The 18224-nt window shown below is 49.1% G+C and overlaps 6 protein-coding genes across 6 annotated transcripts; 4 read left to right on the forward strand and 2 right to left on the reverse strand.

The window, feature by feature from the left end:
• Window positions 1-85: 85 nt before the first annotated feature.
• On the reverse strand, window positions 86-2770 carry N7455_000839 (uncharacterized protein). Its single transcript, XM_040961235.2, has 5 exons — window positions 2477-2770; window positions 2188-2407; window positions 2032-2110; window positions 1594-1942; window positions 86-1518 (listed from the first exon to the last, which is right to left on the reverse strand). Exons 1-5 carry the CDS (start codon window positions 2710-2712, stop codon window positions 444-446), a joined length of 1959 nt encoding a protein of 652 aa, XP_040808313.2. The 5' UTR covers window positions 2713-2770; the 3' UTR covers window positions 86-443.
• Window positions 2771-4770: 2000 nt separating this feature from the next.
• N7455_000840 (uncharacterized protein) lies at window positions 4771-7139 on the forward strand. Its single transcript, XM_040961236.2, has 2 exons — window positions 4771-5226; window positions 5316-7139. Exons 1-2 carry the CDS (start codon window positions 4833-4835, stop codon window positions 7121-7123), a joined length of 2202 nt encoding a protein of 733 aa, XP_040808312.2. The 5' UTR covers window positions 4771-4832; the 3' UTR covers window positions 7124-7139.
• A 2573-nt stretch (window positions 7140-9712) lies between these two features.
• Window positions 9713-10720, forward strand: N7455_000841 (uncharacterized protein; the record flags this gene model as incomplete). Its single annotated transcript, XM_040961230.2, has 1 exon — window positions 9713-10720. One exon carries the CDS (start codon window positions 9713-9715, stop codon window positions 10718-10720), a length of 1008 nt encoding a protein of 335 aa, XP_040808321.2.
• A 792-nt stretch (window positions 10721-11512) lies between these two features.
• Window positions 11513-12746, reverse strand: N7455_000842 (bZIP transcription factor; the record flags this gene model as incomplete). Its single annotated transcript, XM_040961239.2, has 2 exons — window positions 12525-12746; window positions 11513-12471 (listed from the first exon to the last, which is right to left on the reverse strand). Exons 1-2 carry the CDS (start codon window positions 12658-12660, stop codon window positions 11513-11515), a joined length of 1095 nt encoding a protein of 364 aa, XP_040808326.2. The 5' UTR covers window positions 12661-12746.
• A 415-nt stretch (window positions 12747-13161) lies between these two features.
• N7455_000843 (serine hydrolase domain-containing protein) lies at window positions 13162-14755 on the forward strand (the record flags this gene model as incomplete). The annotated part of the gene is made up of 3 exons (XM_065603887.1): window positions 13162-13829; window positions 13859-14369; window positions 14426-14755. The coding sequence occupies 3 exons, from the start codon at window positions 13162-13164 to the stop codon at window positions 14753-14755; spliced, it is 1509 nt and encodes a 502-aa protein (XP_065462378.1).
• A 616-nt stretch (window positions 14756-15371) lies between these two features.
• Window positions 15372-16742, forward strand: N7455_000844 (uncharacterized protein; the record flags this gene model as incomplete). Its single annotated transcript, XM_040961755.2, has 2 exons — window positions 15372-15541; window positions 15647-16742. The coding sequence occupies 2 exons, from the start codon at window positions 15372-15374 to the stop codon at window positions 16740-16742; spliced, it is 1266 nt and encodes a 421-aa protein (XP_040807796.2).
• Window positions 16743-18224: the final 1482 nt, after the last annotated feature.

The following is an 18224-nucleotide window of genomic DNA, read 5'->3' on the forward strand; positions in this document are numbered from 1 at the left end:
TTTTGTTCATTAAGAATGGGATGAAATCACCCCGAGGACAAGCTAAAGTATAGATAAGATGTAGGCTACTAGGATAGAGGAAGAGTATTTTTTAAGTGATTTTAATTTGTTCATTCGATGGCGATGCCAGCTAAATGCTAACTATCCCCAAGATGCAAAGACCCTCAAAATGCGAGTAAAAACCAAAGAAAATAAGTGCTGGGTATTCAATCAGGGGAAAAGAAGTTCGTGTCCAACCCGAAAATAGGCAGAGAAGGAAAAAAAAAAAATAATAACCAGAAGTGCGCTCGAAACCAACGAAAGGGGGAAATATGAAAAGTCAAATGAGATGCGAGTCCATCACGCAGAGATCCTAAGCGCTGACAGATTAGAACAGAAGCTCTTTTTTAGTTGCAAAATGCAAAATGCAAATCCAAGGTCAAGAAAGAAAAAAAGATCAAATCTTACAACTTGGCATTCTTCTCCTCAGTGGGGGATCCACTCGCCGTCATGGGAGGCGAGATTGTTCCCAGACTGGAGAGAAGGTGACCGACCTCACGCTCAAGAGCGCGGACCTCAGTGTGAGGGTCGTACATGCGGGCCTTGATCCAGTTGTCCAACTCGACGTCGCTCATAGAGCGCAGGGCAATCTCGCGGTCCACCTTGTCCTCCTGGGCAGCGCGCATCACCTTGCGGGTGACGACGACACTGACCTCGCGGATGCGGGTGATGTCAGGGTAGAGCAGACCACGCTCCAGCTCCTCGCCGGTGAGGGCAGTGGAGAGGGCAGCGCCGGAGGCGTAGATCATGCTGTCTGTGACACGGACGGCCTTGGACAGGATGCTGCCGAGACCGATACCAGGGAAGACGTACATGTTGTTTCCCTGGCCGGGGTAGTAGGTGCGGGTCTCGCCGGTGGAGTTGGTGAAGGTGAAGTTGGGGAAGGGGGAGCCGGAGGCGAAGAGACAGCGGCCGTCGGTGTTGACGACGGCGGTCTCGAAGTCACACTCGGACTTGGAGGAGGGGTTGGAGAGGGGGAAGATGAGAGGGGCGGTGTTCCAGTCAGCCATCTTGCGCAGGATCTCCGGGGTGAAGACGCCGCCCATGGTGGAGAGACCCATCAGGATGGAGGGCTTGACGTAGTCGACGACCTCATCGAGAGTCTTGTACTGCTCGCCGTTGTTGTCACGGCGAGCGAAGTAGACCTTGTGGTCGGCGAGCTTGTCGCCGCGGTCAGCGGTGACGAGACCCTTGGTGTCGACGAGGTAGAAGCAGTTGCGGGCTTCATCCTCGGTCATGCCTTCGCGCATGAAGAACTCGACGATCTGGCGGGCAACGCCGACACCGGCGCTGCCGGCGCCGAAAAACACCGCGCGGTGGTCCTTGCAGGGCAGACCGGAGCGCTTGACAGCGTTGATGACACCGCCAAGGATGACAGCGCCAGTACCCTGGATGTCATCGTTGAAGCAAGTGTACAGGTCACGGTACCGCTCAAGAGCAGGGAAGGGGTTCTTGAAATCCTCGAATTGGATGACGATACTAAAGAAGTTTTTGTTAGTCGCGGTTGCTATAGGGAGATTACCCCCGAAAGACATGTGAGAGTGAGTCACTTACCCAGGCCAGCGCTCGGTAAGAGCACCCATCAGCTCGTCCAAGAACTCCCGCTCCTCTTCGGGTGAGATCTTCTCGCGACGACTACCCATGTAGAGCGGGTCTTCCCGGAGGGCCTTGTTACCAGTACCCAGATCCAGAGTCAGAGGCAGGGTGGCCTCGGGACGAATACCCGCACAGGCGGTGTAAAGGGCCAACTTTCCAATGGGGATACCCATGCCGTTGATGCCCAGGTCACCCAGTCCGAGGATGCGGGAGCCATCGGTGATACATGTGATTTCGACGCTAGACTCGGGCCAGTTGGAGATGACCGAAGCCAGATTTCCGCGATCCTCCCAGCTCAGGTACATACCTAAAACGAGCGTTAGCGTCTCCGGTTCTAATTCGTGTGCGGAGAAAATGCCAAGTGCGGAGATGATTGATCTCCGTTATGGTACGTACCTTCAGGCTGTTGGTAGATCTCGGACCACCGTTGGCAGGCCTCGCCCACCACTGGGGTATAGATCAGCGGAGTCATTTCCTGCAGGGATGATTATGGTTAATTTTCGTTTCTTCATGTTTCCCCGGTCCAATCACATGTCTCGGTGCTCAACATACCCTAAGGTGGTCTGTCACCAGACGGTAGAACAGGTGCACATTGTTCTTGCGCAGAGTGCTGAGGTATAGGAACTTTTCGATCGGAGTGTTCTTGAGACCCAGCTGAGCCAGGCATCGGGTCTTTTGTGTTTCGTAACCCTCGGCGCGAGGAGGAGTGAGGCCGTATGTGCGCAGGTACTTGCGGATGTATGCAGGGTTGGCAGTATCATAGTTGGCGTCGCTACAGACGAGGTATTAGTGACTGCTTGCTTCGTCGCAAACCCTCTAGGTGAGCTTTGGATTGACTTACGCAGGCGAGGCGTGGTTCACAAAAGGAGCCGGGGTGGCATGCACCGGCCGGCTTTGTTGAGTGGGTAGTGAAGGGTATCGAGCCATTGTGATTGACTGGGAGGACTTCGGGTTTGGAGTAGAAGTAGAATGATAGAAAGAAGAAAAAGATTTGGGAGCAGATGCGAGTCTGTTTTTATGTACACGAGACAACATACTAAATTTGCCTTGGGATGTTCGTGCGCACCTCAAAGACATTCCGACAGGAGGATGACAGATAATTAACCGGGACCGCGTGTCAAGGCGACACGGTATAGTCAGAAAAGAGTCATGAATTGAAGTCGGGAAGAGTCGGACGACGGGGAGGGTCAGGACCCATGTGGATTCAGTTTTCGGTGTTGACAGCGAACCGTTGTGCATGAAAGCCCTTCTGGAATCTGGATCCGTCTTATTTTTTTATTTTTTATTATTTTTATAATTATTTGGATCGGGAAGTAGATCCAGCAAGGAGAGTGTATCACCGTGTGGAGACGGGGAGGCGCCGACTCCGACAAATGCGGAGACACAGTCAAATCAGTGTTGAATATTAAAAAAAAGATATTATTATTCATTCGGAACTTGAATGAGACACATAAACACGCATAATTTCACATTGGAAATTACGTGGATGATCAGTGCGCGATTTATTCTCATTCCAGCATTGCGCAGGGAGTTGCACTACCATACAACGTACATCATGATATTGGGATGTGAGGGGAGATGGGTTCCAAAATTGGAGATTGGAGTCATTCGGAGTTAGAGAAGTTTGAATTTTTCCAATTTACACGGTAGACCTCAAACTGGTGATGACAGCTACCAAGTAGAATTGTGAATAATGAAAGACTGTAACCTGATTGGCTACAAAAGCCGGGGAGGAAAACGCCATGGATCAACGCTAATCCTCCTTTGGGTTCTAGGATCCACTCCAATCCACAGCTACGAGCTCCCAGAGCCGCAGATAGTGCCGAAGTGGAGTGAAGCTATACCCTAATTAATGTCGATTCGGTGTTTCCATTTTTTGCATTTTCTTCGTTTTCTTCAACTTTTTTTTTTATTTGAACTATACATTTATGAAAAAGAATTCAAAGAATTCAAAGAGTTCAGAAACACAATTGTATATTGTAAACAGGCGGTCGACGGAGATCGCCGTCAAATATCATATGTTACAACACACGACATCTATAGATAGGAAAATTATATAAAGAAGTCTTCCGATCGGAAGCTCCCCGGTGAGACTTTTAGGCCTTTGTTTCGAGTCCGCCGCGTTGGCGATGATATTCGGCCTTGTGAATGGCTCTCGGTCGCCGACACCAGGGGGTTTTGATTACTTATCCTTCTCCAGCACGGTTGCGGTATTTTTTTTTGCCCCCTTTCAATTCTATTTTCTTTGCAATCGTCAGGTCTGGAACCACATCCACTTCAACCTTTGCCGGAAGCGACAATTCGGAATCTAGGGATTTCATATCCCGGCACCGATTGGACCCCTTGTCCGGGTAACCTGAGCTCTGTGTAAGGCGCAAAGCTTCTATTAATAATTGGAATTCCTATGCTCTGCTCTACTGCGTACATATTGGATACATATCTCCGAACTCGTCAGCCTTTTTATTTTTTCTTTCTCACCTGCAGTTCCCAACGTTGGGCCTTGGAAGGCCTTGGAAGGCCTTGGTCATTTTCCGCGTGTATATCGTAGAATGTGAATGCGCTCATACCTTGGATATGTCATTCTCGATTTAAGTGCATGAGGCATATATGTACATTTTTTGCTTTTTTTTTGTCTCCTTTCTACCGCAGATCAGGGTGCCCTGGTCAATAATTACCCAATTTAAAAGCGCAAAATGGATCAATCAAAAAGATCAAAATGAAATCAATATCGTAAACATTGAAATAAGCCCGATCTAATTGGAACTATTGCCATGGTTGCATAAAAGGCTACGTAAAAGGCCCGGCTAAATCCATAGCTTTCCCCAGATCGCGGATCATCGATTATTTACATAATGGCTTCAATTCCTTCAATTCCTTCAATTCCTTCAATTCCTTCAATTCCTTCAATTCCTTCAATTCCTTCAATTCCGTCAGAGCTTCATGCCTCTTGATAATTTCTTAATTGATGATAATCATATTCAAAAAATATTCTGTCTTTAATTTACTTATGTAAATAGCAAATAGCACATAGCGAAAGCAAACAATTATGTTGCACTGTACGAGTGAGGTGTCGTCATGTGCCCAAAACAGGTTCCCGAGCTCAACTCCTCCCCCTAGAACTTCAACCTCCATTTAGCTTCATCTCCAAACATAAACTAGGTAACTGCTATCGCACACGGTCTAGGGCCTTATTCAATATGCCCTCCGAGACTGAACCCCTCCTCCCTCGCTATGAGGATGACACCTCCCGTCAGCGACAACTCCATCAAAAGCTACATAGCTACCAGATGGTCCGCGCCATCTCCGAGGGGTACATGCCTTCAACTGAACAAACCATCGCCAACCTACGCACCCTCTTAGCCTCTGATGTTCTCAACCTGCGTAATCAGGATATTGGCAGTGTCGGTCGCCAGCTAGTGCGGGACAGTCGACTGTGGATCCAGGTCTTCATCGAATTTCTGCAACAGAAGAATAGCCAAGACCAGCTCCAGGAATTTCTGTGGCGCCTGGCCCGTTCACGCGTCGAGGTGGATAGCGAGAGGGTTTCCAGACAGGCCGCCCACGTGAAGGCGCGGGCAGATACTAAAGCTGGTGGGTCGCGCATTTCCACTCCCCAGCTTTTTCGGGCTTGGCACATGCAAATCACAAGATGATGACCTTTCGCTAATCCCTGCACCTAGCATATGATAGCTTCCGCACCGTTGGTGGTCTCCTTTTGACTAACGCCGATTTCCGTCTTTTCGTCGATGATATCGTTACCGTCGGCCGCCAAATCTTCACTGATACCGCTGACTCCCTCGCTGAATCTTCCAAGCGAGTTGCCGAACAAGTCAAACCGTCCGAGGAAGAAGAGCAGGCGCTACAGGGTGCAGGTGCAGATGAGGGGCATGCACGGTCCAAGGCCGAGGTGAATGAAGAAGTTGCACATGTTGCGGATGTGGCCGGGGAAGGGATCGCTCAGACAAGTCAAGATGCCGTGCAGAGCGCTAAGGAGCACCTCTCCGGCCGAGAGAGAGATACATTGCTGTTCCGGCTGAAGCAGGCGGTTCAAAAGCTTCGGGAGAGGACGGATTACTCTGACTCGGTGGCAACACTTGCTCAATTGGTAGCACGCTACGCTAAGATCTACGCGGATGTAGCAGAGAATACTGCCTCGGTCGCTCAAGAAGACCTGGAAGTCAATGCTGACCTGAAACGGGCGGTTGACGAATTCTGGATTCTCCTGCGGTCATTTGGCAGCGCAGAAGAGTGGGATCGGCTGCAGGAGAAGTTCCACAATGTTTTGCGCCATGCAAACAAAGATCCTGAGTTTGATGATCTACTCGGAGAAGTCGGAACTTCGTTGCAGGACATGCTCACCAACCCCGAGTTCTTTGACTCGGCACCGCAGAAGCTCGATGAACTCAAAGAACACTCCGACAAAGTAGGCTCGGAGACGACCCTACGAAAGGATGTGGACGATTTCCTAGCACAGACCAAACGCACAATTAGAACCGTGCCGGAAGACCCAGCCGTCTCCAAGTTAATCAATGCCACTAAGAAGGTCTACCAGGACGCCTGGGGCGCCTACAACGACAAGAAGGCCGACCTCCCAGCAGACTTGGTGAACGTCTTCCTCCCAGTCCTCCTCCGAACAATTCAATACATCCCCATCCCCCGCCTGGAGATATCCGCTCCAGAGATGGATCTCCTCCTGGAGAACCTAATCCTTGAACCCGGCCACACAGTAAACTTTTCTTCCTTCCTCCCCTACCGCATGCATATCCTCACACGCAATGACATCGACGTGGTAAAAACCCACTCCAAGCGCACAGAAACACTCATGAAAACAGCCTTCACAGTCACCGTCCAAGGTCTAAACATCAGCGCTGAGGACTTTGGCTACTGGTTCCGCACCCACACGGGGTTTTTCCACCTGAAGGACGAAGGCATAGCAAGCTTCTACCTCGACCGCCGTGGTATCGACATCTCGCTAGACATCGAAGTCGGCCGCGGCAGTCTGGAGCAGATCTTCTCTCTGCGCGGCGTTCGCGTCTGCATCCACAAACTCGACTACACTGTCAAGCGCAGCAAGTGGAGATTCCTCCTCTGGCTGACCAAGCCATTCTTGAAACACCTTGTCCGACGTGTGCTGGAGAAGAAGATTGCAGAGGAGATTGTTGCAGCGACGTTCGCATTGAATCGCGAGCTAGTCTTTGCCCGTGAACGGCTGCGTGCTGCGCGCATCGCTAACCCGCAGGACCTGGCGACTTTTGTGCGGGCGGTTCTCGCCCGCCTTAAACCCGCAGACTCGGATGTCGAGACTAGGATTGGTCTTGAGCCGCTGGGTAAGGGTGTCTTTAAGGGTGTTTATGCTCCCGGTAGTATTGTCAAGACTTGGCACGAGGAGGCTACACGTGCGCAGGAGGCTATTGAGGATGGGGATGAGACGTATGGGCTTGGTCACACCTGGCATAATGATATCTTTAATGTTGCTGGGCGACACTGATCTTATTTGATTTAGGTGTTTGGGCAGTTCCAAGGATACTCTACTTAGCTAGCAGTGTGTTTATGATGAGTTACTCTACTTAGTTAGCAGCGTTTCTATGATTTTATGATGAATCCGACCATACCAGTGAAAGTCAGCCCGTGCTTGATGGCTTTCTTTTTTCCGTTTAGTGCTCACTTTTTGCTTCCTTTTACTTCTATTTAATGGTCGAATGATTTACTAAATTAAGAGCCCTAAGCCTAATAATGCTGTAGAGGTGGTATAGGACAAGAAATGAAACCCTTTTTGGAAACCCTTCAGCAAAACCCCCAGCCCTTCGGACCATACAAAGGCGATGTTTGCTGTTTGCTCAGACATTGTCTTTCCGACCTCTCTTTCCCCCTTATTCTGGGGCTCATTCTTCGTTTCCATGAAGCTATATAGAGATAGCTGCGTGGCAATGAATACTCTCCAACTTTCCAAGGTTATCCCATCTCCCCCTAATCCAGACCTGACCCTCTTCAGAAATCAATATCTACAATATCCACTATATCCACTATATTAGAGTTTCTTGTCAGACCATATGGAGGTATAGCACCAGAAATTCAATCATCGATCTGATGATGATGGGCTGATCATATGGTAGACCACAATACAACAAAGACAGCGAGTGAGAGATGGTTCCACCGTTCAGATCCAAATTGGAGACATCGAATACTCCATCGATGTGACCAAAATGCCCTATTTTGAATCACATCTCAGGTTCCAACGGTCCTCCGGTCAAGATTCAACCCAGTTACCCACACATGACGAGATACCCTTTTTCCAAATGATCGACAGAGGAATCAATGACGGTTTTCGGCATTTTTTTCGCCGCATGCCAACCCAGCTCCGTGATTATCGTCTTCTTTGCGAAACACTCGAATTCCTCTGTGTTGATGTCTTATCAAGACGGAATGTCCGCTCTATCATGGATGACCTTCGGAGTGGCAAGAATGATTGGAATGAGCAAGATGTAAAAAGCCCAGCACGGGATTCGGCTTTTAGGCTTCTATACCTGTTTCTTCTGGGTGACTTTGAGTCTGATGTTAGGGATAGCAATATGGCATACCATGCAACTCTATTTGTTATCTCCCATCCTGGAATTTTTGAATACAGGACTCGAAAGATGGTTCGGGAAGCATATGAGGCGGTTTGATGTATCGGTCAATCAGCTACATCAGCTTGGTAGGTACGCAATCCACCCTCCTGTCCTTGTGTTTTCAGAGGACGAGTTGGCTATCGGTGCTTTGCTTTTCTTTGCTTTTCTTGTTCTTGTTTTGAGGGATAAGGGACCGCGTTAGCTAAAGAGTAACAGAGGATCTAGATTTTGATTATTACTCAGATTCGGTTGTGATCAGAAGTTACGTGTGGTATTATGGTTATGATGTATCTACACCTCGGTACCTTAGAGAAGAACATATGACGTAGTTTACACATGTACCTATACATAGTTACCGGATTTTCCCTGGCGGGTGTGGCTTTCCTATTTGAGCTGCCGCCGCTTTTATGAGGGTGCTTAGGCTCGGGCTCACTAAGTAGATGTCAGCATAGACACAGATCAGTGATCATACTTAGTTTAGTCACGCGTAGAATGACTGATGCTCAGTGAGTGCTCATTGATTGCTCTCTGATTACTTAGTGATGCTCTAGTATATAGGGCAGCTTTTCTCATACCTATGGGCCAATCTGTCGATTCGCCTCTTCCAGACCAGACAGAGCAGCTTCGATCATGACTTATACTGAGGCTTTAAGCGCATAGTCCACAGACCTACTATTGCCAGGCAAACTAAGCCTGCAGAGATTAGACTTTGGCAAATCCTATCTAGATAATATAAATGCTGCAGTGGGGGAGTCGCGAATGACATACCAGTACCGCAGGTCCCGGCTCTCGCTCTTCTATTTTAAGAATCACCCTAATATCAACAATCGGACTACAGTTTTCGGTCTTCTTCTGCTTCAGGCCATGAATTCGGCTCCACCGTGTTCCCCCTGCCGTCTTGATTCCTACAGGTGGAGTGTATGTATGTGTGTGCCCCGCTAAGATTGAGCCGTCTGCTTGGCTAGACTGTCATCGCGCATTTACTTCGCCTCTTCAATGCCTAAATAGGCGATAATGTAAGGCTTGGCGCTACCTGAGATGGCACTAAAATGGTACCGTTTGTAGTCCCGCGAGCTAGGCCGAAGGAGGAGAAAAGTGTCATCGACCCACGGGGGCCCGGATATTTAGCTCAGGGAGGCTAGGCCGGAAACGGCAAGAAAGTCAGCACGCTAAGTCAGTGTCTAAATTATAGAACGATGAAGGGAACTAGGTCTATATTACAGATATGATCTTGAGAAGTCTGGTTGCTTTGAAATACAAAAAAACTAAAGAAGCTTTGAGTTGAGAAAATCCGATTGCTTTGAAATCCAGAGGATGATTCTATGAGCACGGGGCTAGGAGTCTGAAGCCACAAAAAGATAAATAGTTCACCAATGCTCTCAAAAGCTGAATAAAAAAGCTCATCAAAGTCATTTCTATTCATCTAACTTCCAAGTTCCAAACTTCCAAAGTTCTATATCCAACCAACAATGTCTCGATACGCAGAAGCTCACTTGAGTCCTGCTGGCCCCGGCGACGCTCGTCCAACAGCCCTCCAGATCATCAACGATGAAATGGCAGAGGGCAAGCTAGCTGGGAAGGTTATTGCCATCACAGGCACTTCGTCTGGAATAGGAATCGAGACAGCTCGCGCTCTGTCTTTGACTGGAGCAAGGCTGTTGTTGACGGCACGAGACCTAAACAAAGCAAAGTCTGCTCTGGATGGAATCATCGAGCCAGGACGCGTTGAACTTGTTGAGATGGACAACACTTCCTTGAGCAGTGTGCGTGCCGCCGCGAAAGCTATTCTCCAGAAGTCAGGCGGTCAAGTCAACATCCTTGTCAATAACGCCGGCATCATGGCTCTACCCAAGTTGGAGCACACTACAGACGGCTTTGAAATGCAGTTTGGAGTCAACCACCTCGCTCATTTTCTCCTCTTTGAGCTCTTGAAGCCAGCTCTCCTCGCTAGTGCTAGCCCTGAATTCTCATCTCGAGTCGTCAACGTCTCTTCTTCTGCCCATCATGTGGCCTCAATCAATGAACCAGGCAACTACAACTTTGAGAACGCTGAATACAATGACTGGGTTGCATATGGACAATCGAAGACCGCCAATATCTACATGGCCAACGAGGTCGAGCGGCGCTACGGCTCGCGAGGGCTCCATGCTACCAGTCTTCACCCTGGCATGATTGCAACGGGACTTGCGCAGCATCTGGACCCTGCAATGGTGGAAGCGTTCACAAAGGATGAAAGCGTGTACAAAACGTCGAAGTCGCCTGAGCAGGGCGCGGCAACTACGGTGTGGGCTGCGATTGGCCAAGAATGGGAGAAGAAGGGTGGAGAATATCTTGCGGACTGCGGAAAGACAGCACGGGGAAACGACAATCATGAGATTGGCGGTGCAGGGTTTGCCGGGCATGCTTATGATTCTGAGAAAGAGGCTCAGCTCTGGAAAGATTCGTTGAAGATGGTGGGGCTGACGGATGATCAGTAGGCTACAGAAGTAGCAGACACGATGAGGTACTTTTCACCTTGTTTTTCCCGATTGTCTCTTGTCATTGCTGTTTTGTCTTCGGGGGATGACAGGCTGGATATTCAACTATAGTAGGAATTAACCGTTTATTCGATTAAGTTCTATTCGCTTTGTCTCTCTTGCACTACTGTTGAACTATCTCGAGTTTAGGCTATGACTAGTTCTAGTATTATGCTATTTACTTCTACGGGATTCTTACAATGACTTCTTCTTTCCATACTATCGTCTTGGGTGAATTAATTTTATTATTGTAAAGCAGATCAGCAGCTGAAATATTACTAGATGGATTAGGGTTAGTGTTCGGACGCACTTGTTTTTGTACATGAGGGTACTGTTAGAGCCACATAGCTGATCCCATACTATGTTGGAAATACTCGTAAGATAGACAATTAGCCCGCGATATCGCTCAATGCTATAGTTTTGAGATTATCCACCTTCACCGAAGATGGGAGATATAGTTACCGCACAGAAAAGGAGCGCGGCTGTTTTGTATGCCTTCCGGCGTGGTGCGATCTGAAGGTGTGAAGTCACTTGGTGATAAACCTTTTTCGGCTGCGCTACCATAACTTCAATGTTCTTACGGCAAAGATTCCGATATCAAGAGTAACTTCAACTTTGGCACCATGCCCGGCATTTCGACATTTCGGCGGGTTGCAACTGTCGCGGCCTATATCCAAGTTGGAATCAATCAACATCAGCAATCCACACCTGAGGCAAACGTGGACCTGCAATCCCGTTATTTCTTCCACTTCTTTACACCCCATCCAAGTTTGAAATATAGTGCTCTTTTACAACAACTTCCTTTACATCGCCTACCCCGCTTGGCGCTGCGTGCGAGAGCGGAGGTGGAAGTCGCATAGGTTCTTCCCCCCTTTTCATCCTCCAGTAGTTGCTTATTTCCACCAACTCCTCGCAGCCCTCCACAATCCATGTCCATTTCGCGAGAAACCCCGGGGTGGCCTCCCAGCTCTTCATCTCATGCGGCTCGCCCCAGACGATGAGACCCTTGCGCCCGGTAGTGACTTCATCCGTGTCACTTCCTGGTGAAAGGGTCAGGTGCCGTCGGGTGTCAGGGACGGTGGTAGGAACGGACGTGTGTCGTAGCCACGGGGCCGGCGTCGAGCTCATGATTTGGCCGACGAGGTCCTCCATCAGCTCCCAGGGGTCGAAGCGGCCTTCGCATCTGATAAGGTTGTCGCGGATGCGGGGGAAGGGGATGGCGTTAATCCAGGTAGAGTGGTAGTGAGTTTGCTGGAGGGTGGTCGGGACAAGGGAGGGAGGGATATCGGGGTAGAGTGTCATGTCATCGCGGCAGGGCAGGGTAATGGTGCAGATTGTCGAGTCTGGGGGCAGGATGTGGAGGGTACGCTTGTTAGATACTAAGGCGCGAAAGACGTTGTACTGGATGAGATGGAGGAGGTGGTCCGAGGAGAGGGGAAAAGTAAAGGGCTGGGGGTCAGAAGTTGGGGGTGGGTGGATGTGGGCAGTGGGTAATGATCCTGGGCGGACGATGGTACGTTTGGCTGTGGAGGGTGATATGCCTGTGTACGTGTGAGGCGGTTGAGGGGAGAAAGGCGTGGTTGCTGCGCGCTCTGATGCCAGCGAGACTTTTTGACGGGGACAGTGGTCGAGCTCGTCGAGGCGCCAGCGCCTGACCTGGAATGGGCGCGGCTCCTGAACAGCCCCCGAGTCTCTGCCCTTGAGCCGTAATCCTGTAGGGGTTTCTGAGTATAGCAAGGGTTATAGTAGCGAGGGGTGGACTTACGATGCGCCCTTTGGTTCTTCCGGTTCTGGACCTTCCTGCGCTGCTTGTTGATCTCGGTCTCAACCTCCGCGGGACGATCATCGGCCTGTTTTGCTTCCCCCTGGGGCCAAGAGAACTGAGCCACGGTATATTCCATTGTCCTGGTTTACCGAATGTCTAATTCAGTGTATCGTAGTGTTCGAAAGGTCATGTATAGACGTGAAGAAAAGCAGACGGGCTAGTCCCGGGGTAGTTCCGGGGGTAAGACATATCGCCGCTCAACGTACGCTAACATAAGCCTAATTGGGTCCCGAGGTCGTCGGCGAGACGGGCTCGCCCTCCACCTTCAAGATATAGGCCTAAACCTAAAGCCCGAAGCCCACTACGAGCTTTGCGGAAGTCTACTGCTAACAATTTAGTTATATGAAGTCTCAATTATATAACATAAATTACAAGAAATATAGGATTAATAAATCCTCCGGTATGCCGGTCTTCATGCGCCGACACTAGCCGTATACCATAACAAAGGAGATGCTTTCTATGGGCGCACAATATGTGTATAATTCCATGGCACGTCCCCATACCCAAAGGGAGGTCAAAGAGACACGGGCTTCACCCATGTCTCGCTGGACGCTAAACACTGCAACAACAACAACAGATGCGTCTCGACAGCAAATGGTCCGCTCTTCTCCCGATCATTCGGGATATCTGCAGCATCTCGGGTATCCCAGGCGTGTCGCTGGGCATCGTGGAGAATAACAAAACCGTGTACACCGCTTCATTTGGTTACGCCGACATCGAGAGCAAAACCCCTTGCAACAGCGACACAACTTTTGTGCTGGGGTCCCTCAGCAAATGCATGACAGCTGCTTTAGTAGCCTCTCTTCATGACGACGGTACCATTTCCTCGTGGGATGCTCCATTGGAGACGTTGCTGCCGGAATTTCATCGCGAAGACATCTACGGCGAAATTACCCTCGCCGATCTGCTTACACACCGTACTGGTCTAGCATCTCTTGACTCTCTCTGGCTCGCCTCTAACAATATTCCTTATCTGCCTCGATCGGAGGCCGTTCGCGTCCTCAACTACGCCCCGGGGATCCAGCCATTTCGAACCCAGTTCATATACAACAACTTTGGCTACGAGGTCCTTGGCCAGGTGATCGAAAAAGCTTCTAGTGAAACATTTGCGGAGGTTCTGCGGCGTCGCCTTCTGGGCCCGCTCGGTTTGAATCGAACATACTACACAGGGGCGAGCCGTGAAAATGAAGCGAATCCCTATGCAGCGCTGGAAGACGGGTCTATTGTCCCTATTGCACCGCCACTGTATGGAGAGAATGTGTTGATGGGGCCAGCCGGGGGGTTCGAAGCTCTGTCAATGATTTATTGACCCTCTATAAAGCCTTCATGGGTGCTGCTCTTCATGGGATTATCCATCCAGACACGGGCTCACCGGATCAACCCAAATCCATCATTCGAGATATTAATCAGCTATGGAAAGGGCATCAATCCTTGCCCTTTCATTCCCTCGGGGAACATTCATACGGATTTGGCTGGGCATGGGCCCAATTGCCTGCCGTCATATCCCAGGGAAGCGATGCAAGCACACCCAATCCTATAGTTAGAACATGTGCACCGTCGCAGCTGGCCTTGTATCACGGGGGTGTTATCCCGGGGTTTAATACTTACAATGTCTTGATTCCTGAAACTGGCAGTGCGGTTGTTGTGCTCACCAATTCTCAGTCTTTAAATGGTAGAGTGCGGTGGATTGGCGAGCTCCTTGTCGAAGCCCTTTTGAATAACTCCCATAATGCGCCTGACTATTCCATTTTGGCAAAAGAATCGGCTGAGATCGCATTACAACAGGTAAAGGATATCAATAAGAGTCTGGCTACGGGCCGAACTATTGAGACTCCTTCCAGGCCACTAGAAGTTTAAGTCGGAAAATACTTCAATGGAGCAGAGACAAGACCAGTCTTCAGGTTGCGTATATGGGCCGAAAGGTCGACACATTCGCACTTCTTCCATACCAAGAAGACAGTTTCTATTGGACCTTGACTCATGATGAGTCTGCGAAGCTCGCCCGAGAGCCTATTTTCCCAATGGAGTATCACATTATCAAGTTTGGATCTGATGTAAATGGAACGAGCGTCTCTTGCCTTTGGTGGCAGCATCAGTCTGGCCTGCCAGAACCTGGGGAGTTATTCAAGAAGACGGAGGCAGAGTTTGAACGCATCCGGGCAAAATTATGAAGAGTCCATGTTTATGTGTTCATTATGATAGTTCCTTGGGAAATGAACCATTATATTTCAAATATTGAACAATCTTATGTCGTGTGATGACTTCGCCATCTTGCACGGTAGATTGGATTTCTAACACGATATATATCTATAGAACATAGTAGAGGGTGTAGCTACACAAAGCTGCACCACAAATGAATGAACCCTTCTTTGATGATATTCTCCGATGGTAAATACTAGTTCTGAATCAAAATCTACTTTCTTACTGTACATTACTGATTGTTTATTGCTAATTTCCAAAGGAATCCTAACCCTGATCTGTAGCCATACTTCCACGTGACCCGGCTAAACATTGTTCCTCTTTTAGGCCACCTAATGTAGATCTAGGCCGTGGAGCTAACACCTGCAATCTTTAATTCTTTACTTCTTTACTTTGTGGCATAAAGCTCGGAGAAGAACACCTGTTCTACTAATTACATATTCCCTGTTGAATAATTAAATACCACCCAAAACCCCAAACCCTAGCTCGTCGAAGCTTCACCTACATACCTCGGTCTACACAAACACAAAAGCTCCACATCACCTCCGAGCGCACGAGCAGCTGCTCGCGCAGCTCCGCACCGCTGAAATGCAATTATTACGACTCCTAGTGGCGGTAGCCGTGGTGCTATTCTCCGTCGTTGTAATCGCTGCCGAGGATTACTACAAGGTGCTTGGACTCGCGAAGTCCGCATCGGAGAGGGACATCAAGCGCGCGTACAGAACACTAAGCAAGAAATACCACCCTGACAAGAACCCGTGAGTGCAGCTACTATTTCCATGCTTTCATTTATCTACTGTGGCGCCGCACATGACATGGTGCACAATACACCCACACAGCGCAATTGCTAATCCACCTCATAGCAACGATGATACGGCGCGCGAGAAATTCGTCGAAATTGCAGACGCCTACGACGTACTCTCGACCAGCACGCTGCGCAAAGTTTACGACCAATACGGCCACGACGGGGTAGAGCAGCACCGCAAAGGCGGATCAGCCAGCGGCGGACACGACCCATTCGACCTGTTCTCGCGATTCTTCGGTGGGGGTGGACACTCCGGACACGCGCCTGGACACCGTCGCGGACCGGACATGGAAGTGCGGGCTGCGTTGCCACTTCGGGATTTCTATAATGGACGCGAGATCAACTTCCTCGTTGAGAAGCAGCAGATCTGTGATTCGTGTGAGGGTACCGGATCCAAGGATCGAGAGGTTGTGACTTGTGATCGGTGCGCTGGACGTGGTATGGTTATTCAGAAACATATGATTGCGCCTGGGATGTTCCAGCAGGTGCAGATGCAGTGTGATAAATGTCATGGACAAGGGAAGAAGATTAAGAATCCTTGTCCTGTTTGTGAGGGAAATCGGGTTGTTCGGAATCAGATTGAGACCAGTGCTAGTATTGAGCCCGGGATGGGCAAGGGGACTAGGCTTGTTTTTGAGAACGAGGCTGATGAGAATCCCGACTGGATTGCTGGGGATTTGATTGTTGTTTTGGATGAGAAGGAGCCTGAGCTTGGGGTGGAAGTGGAGGAGAAGACGGATGGGACGTTCTTCCGGCGGAAGGGCAAGGATCTTTTCTGGAAGGAGAGTCTTTCGCTGCGCGAGGCGTGGATGGGTGGTTGGAGTCGCAATCTTACACATCTTGATGGACATGTTGTTCGTCTTGGACGTGGTCGTGGTGAGGTTGTGCAGCCGTTGGCTGTTGAGACTATTGCCGGGGAGGGTATGCCACATTACTCCGAAGGTCATTTACATGATCACCATGATGAGAATGATGAGGCGGGCAATCTGTTTGTTGAGTATACTGTTATCCTGCCGGATCAGATGGAGAGCGGGATGGAGAAGGACTTCCATGCTCTTTGGGAGAAGTGGCGCAAGAAGATTGGAGTTGATTTGGCGAAGGATTCTGGGCGACCTGTTGTGTCTCCGCCGGCGGAGGATAAGGATGAGTTGTGATGATTACTTTTCAAGGCCTTGTTATTTTTTTGATTCCCTTTTTTGCTTTTTCATGGTCATTGTATATTGATTGCATCTGTTGATTTGCGTGCATTTTAAGACTATGGATTAGATTAGACCCTTGGCTTGTATTAAAATGGTGGATATGATATACAATAGACTGAATCCTACAAGGTGGTCTGCTTTTCTCGAATAGAGGATGTTGTATAGAACTGGAGGCAGTCCAATTGGCCCGGCAATTGCATTTGAACTTTGTCGGCATGCATGACTCAATATCGAGCCAAATCCCCTCTACGGAGTTCTCCGTACTCTTTCAGGTGGCTTTAATTGCCATACGTGGAGCGACCAGGATAGATACTACCCATGCTACCTTAATGTCGGATACAGATCGACGATCTGGAAAACCTGACCGGGACGGAGTCCTATGCCCAACGCATGAAACTCCAGATTCTGATTCTACCTAACCCTGTTTGGTCGCGATGCATACACCTCCCATGAGGTGTTTTGTGGCGCAGGATGTAAACAAAGAGCGGGCGTACAGCGCATAGATCTACGGCGATGGTCTAACTGGAATAGGCCTACGAGGGCAGGGGTTTGGGACAGGGGTTGGATATTGTGGCGAATAGGCTTGTTTTGCCTTCAACTACACACATAATCCACTTCCTTGACCGTCATTTCATATTCGTTTCCAATGTGACTGATATCAATCGATGTGTCGTTTGAAGGTTCGGCTAGGAGGTGCTCTGTCCATGCGCAAACACGTCTAGAAGCATCCACTTCGCGGGTAGGGGCTCTGTTTGGGGTTTGTAGAGATAGGCGGCTATTCCTGTTTATTGTAATTGGATTGTTTATTCTACGAAAGGAGTTGGTTTATGTACTGGTTATGCCGCAGACTTCGTTCTATGCTCCGTATACTGTTGGTTTGTGGACATCTTCAAGAGGTACTATATATAGGTAAGAACATAAAACAGAAGGACACGTCGTTCTCCCACCGATACAATCCCTATAAACACCTCAAACGGGCCGAGGATGGGAATAAAGTGCAATTTGTGTCAAGGTTTCACCCATCAAGTCAAGGTTGAAACGATAGAAATTTCTCCGCAAACACCATCCCAAACTATACGAAGGAAATATTCTCAAAAATCAGCTACAAAGCCCCGGGCTTCGACCTATCGGATAGCCCATCAACTTACAATATAGGCAAGGATAAACAGAGCTACTACACCTCGCCCGAACTACTACAGGATCTACAAGCCTCGCACATAGACTAGATTAGACTACAACACACAGTTTGTACCATCTAACGGGGCCGACTTTCCGGAAAATAATTTGCCGGCACCGCATCCCAAGCCGCAGTCCTAGCCTCTATATTGGTACGTCCTTATGTACCCCATATTGTCGTATGCGTGTGCCCCATGCACTGTCCATAATTTTGGGAAAACCCACTATATGAACCTATGACAGAGCAATGTAGGCCGAATT

This window comes from Penicillium solitum (assembly GCF_028829755.1).
Source record: "Penicillium solitum strain IBT 25940 chromosome Unknown utg000001l_segment0_segment0, whole genome shotgun sequence".
Lineage (NCBI taxonomy): Eukaryota > Fungi > Ascomycota > Eurotiomycetes > Eurotiales > Aspergillaceae > Penicillium > Penicillium solitum.

Excerpts from the sequence above, each read along its gene's own strand:
- N7455_000839 (XM_040961235.2), bottom strand. The coding sequence starts at position 2,712 with ATGTCTTTGAGGTGCGCACGAACATCCCAAGGCAAATTTAGTATGTTG. Across the intron at positions 2,111-2,187 it reads TGGTGACAGACCACCTTAGG|GAAATGACTCCGCTGATCTA; the intron begins GTATGTTGAGCA and ends TCATCCCTGCAG. Across the intron at positions 1,519-1,593 it reads CTTACCGAGCGCTGGCCTGG|TATCGTCATCCAATTCGAGG; the intron begins GTAAGTGACTCA and ends AAACTTCTTTAG.
- N7455_000840 (XM_040961236.2), top strand. The coding sequence starts at position 4,833 with ATGCCCTCCGAGACTGAACCCCTCCTCCCTCGCTATGAGGATGACACC. Across the intron at positions 5,227-5,315 it reads GCGGGCAGATACTAAAGCTG|CATATGATAGCTTCCGCACC; the intron begins GTGGGTCGCGCA and ends CCCTGCACCTAG.